This window comes from Procambarus clarkii, chromosome 86 (genome assembly GCF_040958095.1).
Source record: "Procambarus clarkii isolate CNS0578487 chromosome 86, FALCON_Pclarkii_2.0, whole genome shotgun sequence".
Classification (NCBI taxonomy): domain Eukaryota; kingdom Metazoa; phylum Arthropoda; class Malacostraca; order Decapoda; family Cambaridae; genus Procambarus; species Procambarus clarkii.
The window spans coordinates 16271193-16291836 of record NC_091235.1 but is presented as its reverse complement, the minus strand read 5'-3'; the positions used below and the strand labels follow the sequence as shown (position 1 = coordinate 16291836).

The 20644-nt window shown below is 41.5% G+C and overlaps 1 protein-coding gene and 1 long non-coding RNA gene across 2 annotated transcripts in view; one reads left to right on the top strand and one right to left on the bottom strand.

Moving 5' to 3' along the window:
* LOC138358795 (uncharacterized) overlaps positions 1 to 4004 on the top strand; it is a 46070-nt gene extending 42066 nt beyond the window's left edge. The window contains exon 3 of the long non-coding RNA XR_011225564.1: positions 3935 to 4004. This is a non-coding gene — a long non-coding RNA (uncharacterized lncRNA). The remainder of the gene's footprint in view (positions 1 to 3934) is intronic.
* Positions 4005 to 7916: 3912 nt separating this feature from the next.
* LOC123767636 (probable G-protein coupled receptor Mth-like 4) lies at positions 7917 to 20504 on the bottom strand. The gene is made up of 8 exons (XM_045757466.2): positions 18348 to 20504; positions 15539 to 15617; positions 13798 to 13973; positions 12923 to 13070; positions 12292 to 12381; positions 11549 to 11630; positions 11066 to 11193; positions 7917 to 10184 (listed from the first exon to the last, which is right to left on the bottom strand). The coding sequence occupies exons 1-8, from the start codon at positions 19906 to 19908 to the stop codon at positions 9779 to 9781; spliced, it is 2670 nt and encodes an 889-aa protein (XP_045613422.1). The 5' UTR covers positions 19909 to 20504; the 3' UTR covers positions 7917 to 9778.
* Between the last annotated feature and the right edge of the window lie 140 nt (positions 20505 to 20644).

Sequence of the window (20644 nt, the reverse complement as noted above, 5' to 3'; positions counted from 1 at the left end):
ATCTCTGTGGCTCATTTGGGCACTCAGTTTCCACCTATGTCCCCTAGTGCGTGTGCCCCTTGTGTTAAATAGCCTGTCTTTATCTACCCATTCAATTCCCTTGAGAATCTTGAATGTGGTGATCATGTCCCCCCTAACTCTTCTGTCTTCCAGCCATTCTACGTTAGTTATATTCTCGTTGATTTATCACGCCATTGTGATTTATTTTAATTGGTAAATTTGTTCAAAATGTTCGTCAACTGGTGAATTGAACCTTTATAAAATCACTTTTTGGTTCTTGTGAGGCTAACGTATCACTGTGTGGAGTTTGATGTGAGTGTGGTAAAATATTTGACAGTTATGACAGACGAAACTGTCATGACAAGCACAGGGTATGACAAGCACAGTTGTGACAAGGTCACAGGAGTGGGTGTCATGGCCACAGAGGTGAGCCTGGTGGCCACAACCAGGCGGTGGCCACAGCCAGGCGGTGGCCACAACCAGGCGGTGGCCACAGCCAGGCGGTGGCCACAACCAGGCGGTGGCCGGTTACAACCCGTGGTATTACCGGCCCGGCCCTGCTGCAATTTGCAGGTAATTGTTAGGTGATCCGTCACTGTCTGAGGTGGCCGCTCATGTGCTCCATATCGTGGGTATAAGAACTGCTGAGATTTATTGATTGGGCCTTACCTGGTGCGCGTGGCTGGGCTCACTCTGAGTGCTGCTGGGGTACCTTGAGGGGATTCCGGGGCTCAGCGACCCCGCGGCCCGGTCGTCGACCAGGCTTCCTCGTTGCTGGATACTCATATCCTGCTGGTGTTTACTCACTCCGTGCTTTTCAATACCCAATCCCTCCGAGCAACAGTCTGCTTGACCAATCTGACACAAGTCAAGCCTGGAGAGTAGAACTCCTAGAACCTACTCAAGGCACAATCCAGGTACACACACACACGCACAACACTCCCGTGTAACGTCATTTGACAACACAAATATTGTCCATAGTCTGATAGAATAATACAACATTTAACTCCATCACCTGAGTCTCTGGACAGGTAACATAATATTAATTAAACCTATTACCGTAGACTCTAACAATGCCATTGTTTCCTGATCTATGTTCCCTGTAACACCTTAAAGATAAAGATATATTTATATATACGAACAAGCTTGAATGGTCCCCAAACCAATATGCAACTGAAAACTCCAAACCCTAGAAGGATTCGAACCCAGACAGTCAGGAGCACTCGGCTACCAATGACTTTTTGTACAGTCACGGTAGTCGAGTGGTTAAGGAACCAGGTACGTAATGGCGCATAGTGCTCCTGTGGCTGTCTAGGTTCGAATCCTTCTGGGGTGTGGAGTTTTCAGTTTATATATATATATATATATATATATATATATATATATATATATATATATATATATATATATGATTCAATTCTTCCTCCGTGGTCTGACACTGTCACATTTTTCATCACGTGTTAATTTTCATCACACGTTATATATATATATATATATATATATATATATATATATATATATATATATATATATATATATATATATATATATATATATATATATAATGTGTGATACCGGATTAATATATTCTTTTCCGTTCTGTGTGGATTTACTGGGGAATTTTATATGAGTAATACATCTGGCGAGCCATGTCGCTTGTCTGCCACAACCGCCCGCCTGTTTTCTTTGACACACATCTGTAAATTTGCACAGAAAACGGAAAGACGGAGGCGGATAGTTTAGAGTAATTACCGTTCTGTCTACGCCAGTCACTGCCACACTGAGTGATATAATAAATACCAAATGTTGCCCCAAATTAGCGCCAAATATGGTGGACAGCACCGCATCAGTCAGGGCTGCCAACCCTGGCGGTCCGGCCCGTGGGCAGAGCATACAGCCGCCCCTGTCACTAACCGCCCCGCCTGACGTTTAAGGTAAACTTATATATATTTTCTGCAGGAATGTGTTTCTGAATTATTTTTTGCCACTATCCTGTTGTATTTAATATATAGTTTCTAAGACACGGTCAAAGTTTTCCAATATGTGTAATATTGAATCTCGTTTTGAATATTATTAGTTTGTTCTGTAAAATCGTTTACTTTTTCGTTTTGTACAATAGTTTGGTTTAATAACAGGAAGTGAATCGCTTCACGCTTTTGGTGTTTGGCGTAAGGCCTGTTAATAACCTCTGGAGGGTTATTATGACCGTCACAATACCTTACTGACCAACCAACAAGTATACCTTAGTTTTAAACATAGTCTAGAACTACAGTATAGTATATTCTCAGTGTATGAGTGGGGTACACATCTCTGTATGAAGCTTGAAGCGCCTTATTTTAACTCAACTGGGCATCAAATAATTCCTAAATAAAAAAAAATCGAGCAGTATTAATTAATATAAATTAAAATTGCTAAATAAAAAATCAGGCAATACTAATATAAATTAAAATTCCCTAGTAAAAAATCGGGCAACATTAATATAAATTAAAATTCCTAAATAAAAAATCAGGCAATACAAATATAAATTAAAGTTCTTAAATTAAAAAAAATCGGGCAATATTAATATAAATTATTCAGTCAGTCATCCATTGATGGGAGACATCTCCCGTCACTCAGGGTGCAGTCGCACCTCCACAGATCTCCAGTATCAGCTCTTGATACTGGTAATGGCTCAAAAGGGTCACCACTTACGGGCTATTCATGCCCGTGCCACCTTTTGGGTGGCTTAATCTTCATCAATCAAATCAATCAGTCATCCATTCGAGTCAGGAAGAGCACAAGGAAAGGATCACATGTGGAACCTAAGATGACATTCTTCAATAGTTTATCCTCATACGGTGTTGCCCATGCAGCGACCGACTTTTATGACACATTTACCAATTTAAACATTCTGTGAAGCCCAAAACTATATATATATTTTTTTCTAACATTAAATATTAATGTATATGATAATTTTGTGAATAGTTTAGGTCGAGGATAAGTTAAGTATTCTGGTTGTATTAGGATTTAGTTGTATTTGCAGTTGGGGGAGGAATCATTTCGTCCCGTCCTCAGGTTAGGCTCGTCAAATATTTGAAGAATCTGATAGGATGAATCTTCCATACGGTATAATCAGAGTTTTCTGAAATGTAAAATTAGTATTACTTATATTGTGGGGTTTATGTACAGTTAGGACTAGGTTAGGTTAGTTAAGGTGTTTTGGTAACGTTGATTTTGCAATCTGCCCTCAGGCCAGGCTCGTTAAAGCAGCAGCCGTCCCTCTCAAGATATAGTCATCAATTTTTAACGGTGTATTAAAAATGTTTGTTCTCATATGTATGTTAATATTATTATATTAATAATATATTAAGTGTTAGGTTAGGTGTTTAGGTTCTGTTGGCGATTATTTGTGTTTGGGATACGTGGGTAAAGCATTTACAGAGGTACCATTTGAATAGAGGTCATCAGAGAAGCATTGTTCGAGAAATGTTTAATCGTTATCAATCGTGTGTACCTTACCTTGAGGTTACCTTGAGGTGCTTTCGGGGCTTAGCGTCCCCGCGGCCCGCTCGTCGACCAGGCCTCCTGTAAGCCGTTTTTTATTCATAAACAGGGGGTTTGATGGCTGTATTAACGAGCATTTGGACTTGTTGTTGAGGACGGGCTGTGCGTTAGTGAGTGAATGTTTACACTACAAGTTGAAGGTGAATGAAGCACGTGTCGAATCTTGGCCTCGAACATGGCCAGGTGGACTGACAGAAAGTCCAAATACTGACTTTTGTAAAGTTTTAGTAGTCGGTATTTGACTTACACATTGTGATCCTCACAAACTATTGATGTGATGATGTGCTGAGGATTTACACAGGTGTGATTCGAACAGAGGTCGTCAGCGAAGCACTGTTCGAACGTCTTCAGTTGTGAGTCGTGTTTAAATCGTTTTTCATTCCCCCAACAGGGCGTTTGGCGGCTGGATTAAACCAAGCATACCCGACCACTGGATGGAATGGACTTTGTCTGAGGTTGGTTACTAGTTCTTCACTGTTCTGTCCGGTCCCCTAGTCCTGTCCCCCTGTCCGGCCCGTCCCTGTCCCTTCCTTAAGCTATATAGGCATACTAGGCTTAGATCTTTCTCCTGTTGACCAGACCACACACTAGAAAGTGAAGGGACGACGACGTTTCGGTCCGTCCTGGACTTTTCTCAAGTCGATTCTTTCTCCTGATCATTACCTTGCCTCGCACGCTGTACCTATAAGCATAAGTTTAGATTTAGGAAAGACTTGGGTAAATACTGGTTCGGTAACAGGGTTGTTGATTTGTGGAACCAATTAGCGCGTAACGTGGTGGAGGTGGGGTCCCTCGATTGTTTCAAACGTGGGTTGGACATGTATTTGAGTGGGATTGGGTCGTTATAAATAGGAACTGCCTCGTATGGGCCAATAAGCCCTCTGCAGTTACTTTTATTCTTATGTTCTTATAAGCTCTCTTTTGCCATAAACGTCTGATCTTCACGGCTAACAGTGGAAGGTTTGTAGAATTTTGACACACACACACACACACCGTGTTACTGACAAAACGAATTGTTAATAATAGCGAGGATATAAAATAAAATAGTATACCATATAATCCCATTTATATTTTGCGTTTTCTTTCTAGCGATCATTAAAATGAGAAAATGGTGAGATATTAACGCAGGTTAACTTGCCTCTTAATTATTAAATATACCAAATACAATACATACAATACAATACAATTTTATTTAGGTAAGGTACATACATACAATAAATATTTACAAGGATTGTTTGACTTATAGGTAGAGCTAGTACATACAATGCCTAAAGCCACTATTACGCAAAGCGTTTCGGGCATGATAAACTTAAATGACAAGCTTAATACTAATTGAGCATAATCAATTAGAAATAAAGGGAAAATATATAAGGGAAATTTTGTGTGTGCAAATAGCAATTGTAAATACAAATTTTACAACGCGTGACTGTGTGTAAAAATCCCACAATGTTACTACTGACTAGAGCTTTCTCTGGAGGTTTAACACACTAAGAGTTATTAGTAGTATTATTGTGGCCAGAATTATAAAGTTATGACAGACACATTAGAAATATAAATTGAATGCCAACTTGTATAGGAATATCTGGTAATGATAATGCAGTTGAAACTGCAACAATGTCAACTAAAAGGAGAAATGTAAACACAAATGTAAATGAGTCAAGTATTTGTTTACATTCATTTGTAAACACAAATGAGTGTAAACAAATACTCGAATTGATCTACGAGCCACCACACCATAGTGGCCTTCATTAGGATGTATGTCAGTTGGATTTGTTAAGATGAGATGTTTATTCAGGTAAAGGTACAAACATTGAAAATGAGTTACAAACATAAAGTTGGATGTGTAGATAGAGCTAGTCACAATCGACTTGAGAATGGTCCAGGACGGACCGAAACGTCGTCGTCCCTTCACTTTCCAGTATGTGGTTTGGTCAACACATTTCAGCCACGTTATTGTGACAACTCGTCTGCATAGAGCTAGTACATACAATGCCTCAAGCCACTAATACGCACAGCCTTTCGGGCAAGTTGTGGAGGAAACAAACTTAGCCAATCGGATTTCTATATAGGATTCTGCTGATCTTATTAGATGATCCAGAGACATCTAGTTCTTCTTGTGGAGCTAGACGTCTTCTATAGGAGCCCTATAAACTCCTGGAACATAATCTAACATAATTAGCAGTCTCCGTGGTGTAGTGGTAAGACACTCGCCTGGCGTTCCGCGAGCGCTATGTCATGGGTTCGTATCCTGGCCGGGGAGGATTTACTGGGCGCAATTCCTTAACTGTAGCCTCTGTTTAACGCAACAGTAAAATGTGTACTTGGATGAAAAAACGATTCTTCGCGGCAGGGGATCGTATTCCAGGGACCTGCCCGAAACGCTACGCGTACTAGTGGCTGTACAAGAATGTAACAACTCTTGTATATATCTCAAAAAAAAAAAAAAAAAAAAAAAAAAAATAACACGGTGATGTGCAAATCAGGCTACACATTAGATTTAACAATGTAAAAAGAAGATTGTAAAGCTAGATTTAACAATGTAAAAGAAGAATGTAAAGCACATTGAGTGTAACATTACTGAAGCAAAGGGTAACTCCGTCGGCTCTTTATGATACTAGCACGAGTAATTAAGACCTTCCATTGAGCCAGTGAGTCTCCATGCAGGCCCGGGCTGGACTAGTCCAGAAGAGAACATTATCGCCATGATAACTAGTAGGTGTCGCCATGGTAACCACTAGGTGTCGCGCCATGGTAATAGGTGATATCATTCTACGTGAGAAAATTGATTGATAAAGATTAAACCACTCAACCAGTGGCACGGGCATTAATACCCCGTCGGTGGAGACTCTTTGGAGTCATTACCAGTATGGGTAATGTCAAGATGAGATTATTGGGGGGGGGGGAATAGTACTGTTCAGCTCGTGATATTGACACACTGTCCCGTTTTCTGTTTTGGGTCCTCTGGTAGGTTAGGATAAGGGCATTTTAGTACGACAGTTTCTTGACGTTGGGAAACTTTAGAACGACGGGCTGGTTAATAGTACTGAGGAGTTAATGATGAAATTAATTAAAAAGTTTATTCAGTCAGTAGTATAAAGTGTAATTACACATAAATAAATTTGACAAAGAGTGTTTAATCACTAGCAACAGAGTTGTTAGTGGTGTGTCGAGGGTGAACTGCCACTCTGGATGGAACGTACAAAAATGAACTGTTGCACCCAACAAAATTAGTTGTGTATAATTGGAATACTTCAAAGTTCAGACCAAAAACGAACAGTAACTATAACCCTAACCTGTCCAAAGTATATATATATATATATATATATATATATATATATATATATATATATATATATATATATATATATATATATATATATATATGTATATATATATATATATAAAAGTTTGTGAGGGTACCACCTCTTGTGAGGGTACCACCTCTGGTGCCAATGTGGGGACCCATAGCCTCGGAGAAGAAAATAAAAAGTATTCAGAGGAGACCTTGTGGTTTCTCACTGAACAAATACAAAGTACTTTTTCAGTACGTTGTACTGAAAAATACTTTTTTTCAGTACAACAGTCCTCTTTTGTACGTTCCGCCATTTAGCTATATATATGCTAGCATATTTTTAATGACAAGTTGTAATATAGAGTACACTAAGGCAATAAAACTTGCCAGTTAAGTACTTTTAAGTTCGTTTATGGGACAGATAACTATGATAAGTTTTATGATAGCAAATTTGATTCCTGTAGTGTATTTTACAGTTTAATGTTTCACACGGGGGAAAAATGTCGTTGCTTTTGTAATGTGTTATAATTCATGAATACCTGCCATTTTCTCATTGTATTAAGCGAATTTTTGTTAACACGATAAGGGTATAAGAACTGTAAACAGTTTAAACTATCTACGTCATCGCTTCTTTTTTTTTTTTTACAAAGCCTACGTAATCTATCTTAGGTTAGGATACTTGGATATCTTACTTGGAGAAAATGAAAGCTATCATTTTGTTCTATATATAGTGTATGCGAGTTGTACGACTTCAGAATTTTAATGGTAGTAAAGGATTTAGGTTCTTCTGATCAGTACAGTAATGACCATGAATCAACCTAACAGGCATTCGAACTATGGCTGTTGGAAAACAAACTAATCGATTATTACAAGTTCCAACATTTGAAAAGAATAATCTTTAAAGATGTTAATAATAATAATGTTGGACAGTGAACGCAGGCCAAAGCTTACAGTAGACCTGTTCTTGCGACAGTGTTTACAAACACCGTCAAACTCTGTTTACAACATCACACTTCGACATTTCCACCTGGATAGAGAATTTTGGCGCCAGACACGGTTAAGTGGAACCTTCAAATTCAAATTTTTCAAATTCAAATTCTTTATTCGGGAAAAGTACATACATAGTTGATTTACAAACATAAAGTTGGATTTATAGATAGAGCTAGTACATACAATACCTAAAGCCACTAATACGCATAGCGTTTCGGGCAATCTGTACCGTTTACTTCCTAGCTCCACCATAACGATCACTGGTGACTGACAAGATCAGAAATAACTATCAAAAGGCGTCAGGCCAGTAATACCATGTATAGCAGTCGATTCCCAGGCAGGACAGAAATGGTTGGGCATGTTTCACCTAATGCCACCGTTCACCTAGCAGTAACCTGGGAGTTTGAAAACTGTTGTGGGGAGGTTCACTAATTTGACTGTGGTGAGGAGGACCTCAATACAAGCCTAAAGTATATATATATACGTAGGCTTCTTGTCCCCGACAAAACAATCAAGATCAACAGCTTACAACTAACCTATCTTAAAGAAAAAGTCAACCTCGTTCAGTTCACATTTACTCTTAGATATAAAATAACGAAACAAGACAATGATTGGATTACTTATTGAGGAACTTAATACTGTAGCCAACAGTTCCTTGAAGTCGAGATTACCTGAAGACGAATATTTCACATATTCTTAATTACAGTTCACTGTGGAATGCGGAAAATAATTAAGGCTTATTAACCCAGTATAAGCAAGCCGTGACGGCTATTAAACGCAACAGGACAGCGAACATCTCTATCAATCAAATTAAAACCAAAATAATTCCGTTGTCAGGGACAGGAAGCTTGAGCTGAAGCTTATTGAGGCCCCTCTAGAGCCTAGGAAGCTTTCCCCCCCCCTCCCTATGCAACCTATAACAATTGCCTGGTGGAATTGGCTCGTTTCAAAGGTTCCAAGACACTGCTAGATGAACAGATATATCAGGTGAAAGGATGTACCCGACCTACTGTCCTGTCGAACCCTGGGATCTCCGTTGTGAATCGAGGACGTAGATCACATGCACAGAAATAGACACCTTCGTTAACTTAATAACTAACACGGTCATCACAACAGCAGTTTACACGTTACCCCCGTTGTAGTTCTAGCAAAGTATACATGTGCGAACCATTCACGACCTTGGATACCAAGGATTTGCGACCATAAGTATGCCAAGATGAGAGTATACTAGGTGTAGATAACTGTTTGCTAGTACAGACTTTATCAAATCTCGGCATTCAAATTTTCTCTTCGGCCATAAGTATGTCCATCGTGCACGCAAAACCAACAAGGTTTGCGTCACACACACGAAGAAGGCTTGCGTCATTTTCAGGAGCGAGGCTTGCGTCACAGGAACAATGAGGCTTGCGTCACAGGAACAATGAGGCTTGCGTCACAGGAACAATGAGGCTTGCGTCAACACAGGAACAACGGGTATAGAACCTGCAGCCATCAAACACTACAACACTATTGAACATGAAAATTCCAGCCTATCCTCCTGTTTAGATTACTTAAGAGTAACTGAGAACATATATTACATATGTTGACGTACATATATTGACGTGGTGGACAATTAGAAAGTAGAATTTGGTACTAATGAATTTGGATAAACGAGAAAAGGTTTTATATTTGAAATAAAACCTAACCTAACCTGAAAAGGTTTGATATTTGTTGCAAATAAAACCTAACCTAACCATACTAGGCCTAATACATGCTGAGGTCTAAATAATGAGTGTGTGGAGCTGAAGTAGACATTTCGCCCCGCGTCTCTCTACATCAGCTCTGATATGTCCTAGGGGGGGAGGGGGGTAGAAATAGCCTAAGCTACTCTATCCCTTTGAGATGTATTTCTTTCTTGTCTCAATAAACACACTTGAACTTGATATGTTCTTCATGACGTGTTCTAAGCATCTCTCATAAAACCGAATCCTTCTGCAGCAGTGATTCGGGCTCAGTGGGTGTCAGTGGTATATCCATAGGGTTGAAGCAAGCCTCGTCCTCAATGACGACACCGACCTGGCCGTCTCCATTGACTAGCGAACGATGAGGTATCATGACAGAGTCTTCGTCTTCACTGGTGTAATCTCCTGGGCACACTTGGCAGTCGGGTACTGAGGCAGTGGGTGAAGGAGAGGCGAAACAGTGGCTCTGTTGCTCCGGTTGGCTCTGTTGTTCCGGTTGGCTCTGTTGCTCTGGTGGGCTCTGTTGCTCTGGTGGGCTCTGTTGCTCTGGAGAGTTGCCGTTAACCTCGACCAGTGTCGTCAATGCAATGGTGTTGGGACTGTGGCCCTGGGAGTGATCAATGCCCTTGCCCGTGGTTCTGTAAAGAAGTTTGAAAGTAAACAATTGACATTTGCGATACAAATAATGAAGTGAAGAATTGGACACAGCACGAGGCTTTGACCGGGTATAGCACCATGGACTGCCAGCAAAGCTTCAAGTACCTGGTATCTTGGGCTTTATTCAACACCTAATAATACACTGCCTCAAGAAAGGTTTCTAAGCGCAATCTTTAATGTAGCACAGTGTGAGTCACAAAATGAATGCCTCTTGCTGCAACAAGTCTATTTTAAAGCTTTGCTACATCTCATCCATGAACCTCTAGCTTATGCTTATGACTGCACATTATAACCTTGACATATACAAGAGAGGAAATACGAAACTCAGTATTATAAAACATGTGGTAAAAGTTACCTTGGATTGGCGATAGAGCATTAAACCTATGACTTCCTGCTTATATGAATAAACGCACATCTATATATGAATGTATTCACAATGCTGTATACCGCACACATGCGAGAAGCAATGCAGCGTCAGCATGCCGTCCCTACCTCATGGGAAAAAACTCCAATAAAGAAGGCACAAAGGTTCGTTACAATATAAGCCCCATAATTTGGAGCTCTGAGCCATGAGGATAGACTGTGGGAACTGATCCTCTACGAAGTTTGGAAGAAAGAGAACTGGAGGAGGACATGACCTAGAAGTTAAAGATACATCGGGTTTATAGACTAACAATAGAACTAACTGTGTATGGAAGCATTTTGAAAAGGTGAAACGAATTTCAGGAGTAAGTAGCAGAGGTTAACCTCGGTCATAGTTTTCGAAAGTAGATTGGGTAAGAAATAGTCTCAGCATCAGATGACACGGAAAGGTGGGTCTTGGGAGATGAGGTTCAACCAGGTAAACACAGCTATAACGAACCTGTCAGCATTGGAGGAGCGGGGGCTGAGGCTGCAGGCACTCTGCTGGACTGCTGTGGTCCGCGTGCTGGAGGTGGAGGCCGCCTCACCGCCGCCCACTAAACACCCACCACAACACTGCTCTCGGAGCTGTCAAAAGCCGTCACGTAAGTCACAAAAAATTGTCATGTTATGAACATTAATTTGTTACTGCATTAATAAAGTGTTAGTGCTAAAAATAATAAACATAGTTGGGATCATCGCTGATTATAGTCTCAATCGAGGCAGAAACAGCAACTAGCAGAACTTGCCAGTTTTGTTAAGGTTTGCATGGTTGTAAGTTTGTATGAAGCTGTCTGTACAATACGCTCATGGTTGTATGGGGATGGCTAGAAGGTGCACACTTATTATGTAGCAATAACAGCAGCATAGACACCATTGTCCTTTGCACCCACGCCTGGGTAGCCTGCAAGAGCCTACAGCAACTGCACGATGATGAACTGACCTTGAGTAGTGTGCCTCTCTTGCAGACGAAGACCAGGAAGATGGTGAAGCCCTGAAGAGCGTTGATGATGTCAGTCAGGATCCTGTGGGAGATGAAGCACTCGGTGAACAGTGACTAGTTGCACCTAGTGCAACTTGTCTAAAATCTGATGAACTGTGACTGCTATAGAATGTGGTGAACCACACGATCTCAATACACTAGCCTACTCCAGTGAACCCTGACTAGTTCAAGAATCTGATGAGGTGCAACTTGTCTAGAACCTTCTTAAGTCTGATTATACTAAGACACAATTGATTAACACTTGAAGGGCCCTAAGTATTCCAGAACCTGGTTAACTTTTGCTAGTCCAGTTCTTGAATTTATATAAATCTAAAGCTTAAAGATCCAAAAACTAGGAACAGTGTTTAGTCTAGAACAAGCTGAGCTAATTAAAGACCCCGTAACAATAACTAGTCCAAAATCTGGTTAACTTTAAATGTCCAGTGAGCCCTAACAAACCCAGGTCATAGGAATGGTTGGGTCTGCAGGTCCGGTAACCTCAGGATCTGGTGAGTGCCAGTTGGAAAAAGGAAAGTTTCCCCGGTGTCATAGGCTTATAATGACATTCGACTGTGTCGTAGGCAATGAATGTAGGACGGGTGTGAGGTTCGCCTGTGTTGAGCAAGGTCTGACGAGTGTATTGTGTGTTGAGTGCAGGTCTGGGGTGTAGTGAGTGTATCAGGGGTATGTGGCGAGTGACTTACCAGGCGCCACAGGACCCCTCCTGATAAGAGATGACGTCGGCAAGCCAGGTGACCCCCATAACCAGGAAAAGCTTCGCGTACAGCCACAACCTGTAAAGAGTTCAAGTGCTAAAAATTATGAGGCGAAACAATTAAGTTCAGAGAAAACTTTTCAATACACATAACGTTTCGCATCTAATGAACTTATCAGTTTTGGATTTAATTGAACCTCCTTACAGGCAAAATATATCCAATAAAGTTGCTTTCGTCTCCGGAATTTCATTAGAAAAGGAATGCATGACCCTGACTCACCTCTTGTGGTTCTGCTCACTGGTACGAACATGACTCACCTCCCATGGTTCCGCTTGCTGGTACGAACATGACTAACCTCTCATGGTTCTGCTCGCTGGTACGAACATGACTAACCTCTCATGGTTCCGCTTGCTGGTACGAACATGACTAACCTCTCATGGTTCCGCTTGCTGGTACGAACATGACTAACCTCTCATGGTTCCACCGGCTGGTATGAACATGACTCACCTCATGGTTCCGCTCGCTGGTACGAACGTGATTTGCCTCTTGTTATTGTGCTCGCTGGTACGAACATGACTTGCCTCTAATGGTTCCGCCCACTGGTACGAACATAACTCACCTCTCGCGGTTCTGTTCGCGAGTGCGCTTCAAGATTGGGTCGTTGTGTGACTTGAGGAGTATGTAGGCCACCAGCAGGAAGAAGGTGGTGTTGGCGAGCACCAGCACTAACACGTAGCCATACAGGTACACCCAGAACGACTTGGGGCCTGCGGCAGCGTCAATAACAGGATTGGCTTTAGAAATTGACATATATATACAGAAACAGTCAAACGAATGCAAAAATATTATAAATATTTATATACTTGATCTACACTAAAGTATAAAACCTACTGTTACTTAATATACACTTTTAAAATACACACTACGCCACTTCCATCCATATATAGACAGGTTTTACTGACTAAACCAGGATTTACTATTATAACTTTCACACTAATGTGTGTCACTCTTTTATACGGTCTAAAGCAGTGGTGTCCAAACTCTCTATGACCACTACCCCATTTTCATATAGCGTCCTTATTAATGGCCTCCTACACTCAATATTTAAAAAAAAATAGCATCGTGTGAGCTCGTTCCACTATAACCTGTACACTGCCTCAACTCATGGTCCCTACATATTGCAAAAAGACCCCCCATGGGGCCTTAGGACTCCCCCTCCCCCCCCCCCAGTTTGGGAACGAGTGGTCTGAAGCTATCGCTTCCTAATGCCTAAATCAATATTTTCATTGATGTAACTCGTGCTGAAAACAGTATATAATATTTGTGGTATAAATCAGTAGACAGAAGCTACAGGTATGGCACCTATGCCTATCTCTCTCAGGCAGAGAGAGCCTGAGGTACCATATGTAAGTACCCTGTCAATGGGACCTACATATGGCAGGTACCATTGACTTTCTCACTCGCAAGCACAGACCAATACAAGCAAGCACCTACTTGTAAACCAACACGTGTCCCTGAAGTTGGGTCGTATAACGTTGTGTTTGGCCGGGAGAGTTTCCACCACGACAGCGACCAGGGTGATGGCCAGCGGGCAGCCCCAGGAGTAGAGACTGTACAGCTTGTATCGCCGACAGATCCACTCTTCGTTTGCAGACGACGTCCGCATCACCCTAACGTCAACACAACCATCTTTTGAATTCATTTTTTTATATAGAAAAACTACCTTGGTTAGTCCCTATCACATCATCATTCATTATTTTATTGTGCATTATTTTGTTATTTTAAACGTCTACGATGCAATCTTATTAATTAAAGGAAGAAGAAAAGATTTGAAAGTCACATACAACAGAAAACTGATGCGTCTACCGCCCACATCTGTTGTTTTTCAATAGGATGCCATTAGGAAAACACGTGCAAAAGCTCACCCAATATGTAAATGATATTTAAATATACACATCAGTTAACTAACGGGTAAATCTGGGCAATCGACGTTCATGCAATAGTGTATGACGTTACTCTACGTTGATTAAACAATCTCCAGCATGTTATGTTATACTGTGAAACAAAATTGAATTACTTTTCCTTTGTAGTTTTATTTGCCAGTTGCTTATGCCTCCACAGTATATAAAATGGCTATTATTTACCACAAACTTTGCTCTTATAACCAGAACAGTGACCAGGATAGTGATATTTGGAAATTTACCTCTTTTTCCAGAAGATTACAGATAGATTTAGTGCTTAATAAACTTGGCATAACTTCTAAAATTTAGGGGTAATATAAATAGTAGTTTCCCCTGGCTCAGTGCACCTCTGAGGGGATTGACACAGCATCAAGACCTTGACGTACGGCTGGAAGGTCACTGGAGACTTTAGAAATACCGGCACTCCTGATGGTTCGCCAAGAAAGTTTTATATAGTTTCCCCTGCTATCTTTGTCTTTTGGAACAGCAGGGACACCAAGGCACACTATTACAGATGGGACTGGCCACAGTAGACAATTCTCTGTGGGGAGGGACAGCGCCCAGTGGGAGGGACTAGTGGACCTCTGTAAGGTGCTGATGCCACAACTGTGCATCAAATTAAATTTTTATGGACCAATGTCACAGCTTTACATAAAGAGTCGGTAGCCTTCAAGTACCTTCAAGACTTCTTCCCTAAGTTATCTGAGGCAAGGATCAAAGCTGATGTCATCCTCGGACCACAGATAAAGAAGTTCCTGGAGTGGAAGGAATTCCCCGAGAAGCTTTATCCGAAACGCCTTGCGTAATATGTGGCTTCATTAGTCTGTGTAACTCCTGTCCCTATAATTGTACATTACTCTTATGTTCTTTGTACACACACATTCTTTTGGTTAAACATTGCTTGATTGATTGAAGCTTACTAAGAAGGTGAAAGCAGTTTGGAACAGCTTTGTTGCAGTGGTTCAGGGTTTCCTGGACAATCGCAAAGGCGAAAACTACGAAGCTGCAGCGTGTAATAGGAATATTTCAAAATATCAGCGTCCTGGTCCCAAAACACAAATTTGTCACAAATTATTTGATGAGAATAATATCCATTTTCTATTTTTTTAAGACATAAGCAATTAACAAAGAACACTTACCCAGCAGGAGCAAGAATTGTGTTAAAGTGTATATTATCAAAGCACACAGGACATAACTTGCACAATGTGCTTTTCGTTCAAGGAAATTATTTTGGTGTGGCTTGTAACCCAAGCCGTGGGTTCATTACTGCTTACTTGAGAGTCCTCCAGATGTCGAAGCACATGACGTTAAGCCAAAAGAAGGCTGCCAGGAAACTCCACAGAAGCACCGAAGCTGCGGAGACACCGTCATCAACCACATGTGAATTACATGAAAAACAAAATTCAATTAAGACAAAATTACTCAAGCTCAAGTGACACTCTAACCACAGGGTGAGTGGCAGTGACACACTCATTAAATGTTGCAAATGAGGGTATAGTATAAGAAGCTGTATGATAGTGTGAGGGTATGATAATACAGAGTTTGGCATGATAAGGAGAACGTTATGACGCTGGACTAGGCTACACAAGATAGCGAGAGAGCCAACGGGGGTGACTAATATTTAACGTCACTCACGTTGCTACTTAAGCAGCTGATTCACACTGTGATAAATTTACACCCGCGGGAAAAATATCAGCCGTAGTTATTCCTGTAACGTTAACTACTGACGTAGGTGATAATGACGGCGGCGCTGAGAGGTAGTTATGTTATGCAGCGTTTACTCCTGCTTTATACGTTTTGTTTCGCTAGATTAAGAATAATTCTTCCAAATAGTTATCAAAACAGTGTATATATATGTATATATACACTGGCTGCCTGTCCCTCGACACAGTGAATTATTATTATAATTGTTATAAACCCATGGAACTGCCTACCCGTCGAAGCCGTAAATGCCATAACACTGCTGAAATTCAAAGTCCAGCTCGATAAAATCATTAGGATAATTAGGGGGGGGAGGGACCTTCGACAAGCTGTCTGCTGTACCCTCACCCCAGGAACCCTCACTGGGTGAACAGACGCATCAGATGTAAGGTAACGTAACCAAACGTCTTACCTGTCCGGGAATTGAACCTAAAACGTAAATCATATCTTATTCTGCTGTAAATTTGCATTCAAGCCACAGCTTTATTTTCTCGAGTTTCTTATTTATGTGTTTAAGGATCTGTTTACTTGTTATTGTATTATATATACTTTACTAGCTGGGGGCCAGATTCATGAAGCAGTTACGCAAGCACTTACGAACCTGTACCTCTTTTCTCAATCATTGGCGACTTTGTTTACAATTATTAAACAGTTAATGAGCTCCGAAGCACCAGGAGACTGTTTATAACAATAACAACAGTTGATTGGCAAGTTTTCATTGTTGTAAACTATTTAATAAATGTAACCAAAGCCGTCAAAGATTGAGGAAAGATGTACACGTTCGTAAGTACTTGCGTAACTGCTTCGTGAATCTGGCCCCTAGGACTCGAGTGACTCTGAAGGCAGCCGGGTCTCTTAATTTGCCACAAACGTACAAAATAAGGGGTTCTAAAAAGCTCGAACCCGAGTCACCCATAGAAAACGTTGATATTTGCGAGCATCTATTTTTCATAGTACCGCCCTTTAGCCTGTGCGTTGGGAGCCCATAGCGTACGAAATGAAACGCAGTATTGGACTGTGGAGAACGGGTAGACATTTCTAATGCATATACGGTGACATTCATTGACTGTGCACTGTGCTTCTTTTGTAGAGAACCCAGCAAAGGTACCATGATACCCTGCAACACATCACTAGGAAGTGCGGCCTTTATGCTCCAAGGAACGTGAATATTGTGACCTTACTTTGTAACAAACTATAATTTTTAAATACAGAAAATGTGGATATAGTTATTATTGGGTTATAATCACGTCCAGGAAAAGGTGACATTGAGTGAAGATTGGTTCAAGAGTTTAGTTCCGTTTAGGCTACTTTCTACAGTTGTGGACACTAATATTTCCCTACTGAACAATAGAAAATATTAGCGTCACTCTTGACAAGAATAGATTCACTCCTAACAAGAATAGACAGGTTCACTCTTAACAAGAATAGATAGCTTCACTATTAACAAGAATAGATAGCTTCACTATTAACAAGAATAGATAGCTTCACTATTAACAAGAATAGATAGCTTCACTATTAACAACAATAGATAGCTTTACTATTAACAAAAATAGATAGCTTCACTATTAACAACAATAGATAGCTTTACTATTAACAAAAATAGATAGCTTCACTATTAACAAGAATAGATAGCTTCACTATTAACAAGAATAGATAGCTTCACTATTAACAAGAATAGATAGCTTCACTATTAACAAGAATAGATAGCTTCACTATTAACAAGAATAGATAGCTTCACTATTAACAAGAATAGATAGCTTCACTATTAACAAGAATAGATAGCTTCACTATTAACAAGAATAGATAGCTTCACTATTAACAAGAATAGATAGCTTCACTATTAACAAGAATAGATAGCTTCACTCTTAGCAAGAATAGATAGCTTCACTATTAACAAGAATAGATAGCTTCACTATTAACAAGAATAGATAGCTTCACTATTAACAAAAATAGATAGCTTCACTCTTAACAAGAATAGATAGCTTCACTATTAACAAGAATAGATAGCTTCACTATTAACAAAAATAGATAGCTTCACTATTAACAAGAATAGATAGCTTCACTATTAACAAGAATAGATAGCTTCACTATTAACAAAAATAGATAGCTTCACTCTTAACAAGAATAGATAGCTTCACTCTTAACAAGAATGGATAGCTTCACTATTAACAAAAATAGATAGCTTCACTATTAACAAGAATAGATAGCTTCACTATTAACAAGAATAGATAGCTTCACTATTAACAAGAATAGATAGCTTCACTATTAACAAGAATAGATAGCTTCACTATTAACAAAAATAGATAGCTTCACTATTAACAAGAATAGATAGCTTCACTATTAACAAGAATAGATAGCTTCACTAATGTTGCCGTGTCTCACCGATGGTTATGCACAGTCCCCCGGGAATCTTGGTCTTGGTGAGGAATATGATGGAGAGCAAGATGTAGGCGAGGAGGAGTGAGGAGACGAGAGAGAGCAGACATCTTCCATGTAGCTTGCTGCGTAGCTCCGGCACGCTGGCGTACGAGGCCAGGGTCACGCTCAGGAACACGCACGACACCAGCAGGAGGCTCGGGTATAGGTAGCTCTTAGCCACTGTGGTACACGTCGTGGGCTGCGGGCTGCTGCCGAAGCAGATCAGCGCCTGAGTGGGAGCTGAACCGTCTGCGAGCCGGAACTTATCCATACAGTATTGGTCTGGTGGATACGGGGTTTGAAAGCCAGACACGTGAAGATATCCATCAACCTGAAGGGTCAGTTCCTCGCCTCCTGAGTCAGAACTTCCGCCTACGAATATATTTTTACAAAGAGGAAAGCCATAAACCAGTTTTAAATCGACGGCTGATGGCCCATTGTCGCTCAAGTCAGAATACACAAATGGTTTCCAAAACTCGCTTTCGTTGACGCCAGGACCGCAACTGGTTCCAATTATTAATTGATATTCTGGACAACATTTGCGGACGCAGGTGTCGTTGCTACACTGCTTCTTGTGGCTGGCGACGAGGTCCTCGTAGCAGACTTTGACAACGTAGCCTTCTCTGTCCGCCTCCACACCCAGGCAGTAGTCCTGCTGTTGTTTGGTATCTTGCGAGTTGGGCGGTAACCATACTAACGATGCATTACCTGACAGGTAGTTAAGATACGATCCATTAGTATTCAGAGGTATCATCGTCATATCTTCAAATCCCTCACATGTTACTTCATAAATATCTCCATTTGTTCCGGCGGACCACTCAACAGGCACCCCGTCTACCATAATTGGCGGTGAAATGACTTGACTAGCGTGGACGATGCAAGAGTTGTTGGTCCCGAGGACGAAGCCTTTTGGGCAGCAACGAGGCACATATGGGGGTGGAAGACAAACATGCGCCTCCCAGGAAGCGGGGTCCCCATTTTCATCCATGGTGTGATCAATACAGTACCATTCATACGGGAGACGTTGCCAGTACAGGACACCAGAATCCAGAAGGGAGAATTGGTGCTCCGAATGACGATTAGAATCGAGAACGACGAGGGCGTGACCCTCCGGGCACTGAGGCTCCCCAGTCACCACTTCTCCAAACTCGACGGTCTGGACGGCAAAAGCATGGCCAGTCGTCGGGTCGTGCACTGCCACCAGAGTTACAGTGTCCACACACTTCCACCCGTCCCAAACCTGGTCACCCAGACACCGACATTTACGCAAAGTTGCGTTGAATACGCGCGTTCTATACACAACACTGCTTGCTGAAGACAGGTCGACGGGGTAGATATCGTCCAGCCCCGGTATGTACTCGTAGTCGAGGGCCTCTGTGTCCCCTGCAGCTGAGGCCGTCAAGCAGAGAAGCGACACTGTTACTGCAGACACGATCACCTCAACCTGCATCGCTGTAGTAAAGCTTAGTATTCTCAATAGATTATTATATAGAGGTTTCAGCGCTCCATACAACACAACGCTCATTAAAAACGGTTTATCAAACGGTTAATCAGTGACCGCGAGGAAGCCAGCACTCCCCCGCTGTTCCACGCTCTCCAAACATCTTGAGCTTAGCTGTGAGCAGCAACACTTATTAATCACGAAATAGTCTGCATCCTTGATACACAACCTGCAACACAGTACATTCCATGAGTACTTTACTGCTGCAAAACAACTGCAGTGAGTGTTATAGAGGTACACACAGCCTGGGTGCCGGGATACACACGGCCACAAAACAGCTTCACACAGCCTGGGTGCCGGGGTACACACGGTCACAAAACAGCTTCACACAGCCTGGGTGCTGGGATACACACGGTCACAAAACAGCTTCACACAGCCTGGGTGCCGGGGTACACACGGCCACAACACATCTACCCACTGGGGTACGTGTGGTAAGGTACACAGAGGCGTCGGGTGCTGGGTACACAGAGCCACAACACAGCAGCACTCAACATACACACTGGAGGTTGCGCTCGTCAGGGCAGTTCCTCTCACACTGCCGCTCCACAGCGCTTCTCAAGGCGAGAGCGACACGTCACAGACGTCGGACCTCCTCCAGCACCGTTGCTCTCTAATCACAGATAATCAGATAACAAGAGATTACCAGATGGAATTTGTGGAAAGATTGGGACGGAAGTAAAGGAATAACTGGGTATTTTAGTGACGCGTTTTGATCAGGGTGGGTACGTAGGAGTGAGTCAGCTGGTGGTGTCCGGAGCTG

Coding starts and splice junctions, on each gene's coding strand:
- LOC123767636 (XM_045757466.2), bottom strand. CDS start 19,908: ATGAGCGTTGTGTTGTATGGAGCGCTGAAACCTCTATATAATAATCTA. Junction 15,618..18,347: donor GGGACTGTGCATAACCATCG/GTGAGACACGGC, acceptor GTGTCTCCGCAG/CTTCGGTGCTTCTGTGGAGT. Junction 10,185..11,065: donor CGCTCCTCCAATGCTGACAG/GTTCGTTATAGC, acceptor ACTTCTTTACAG/AACCACGGGCAAGGGCATTG.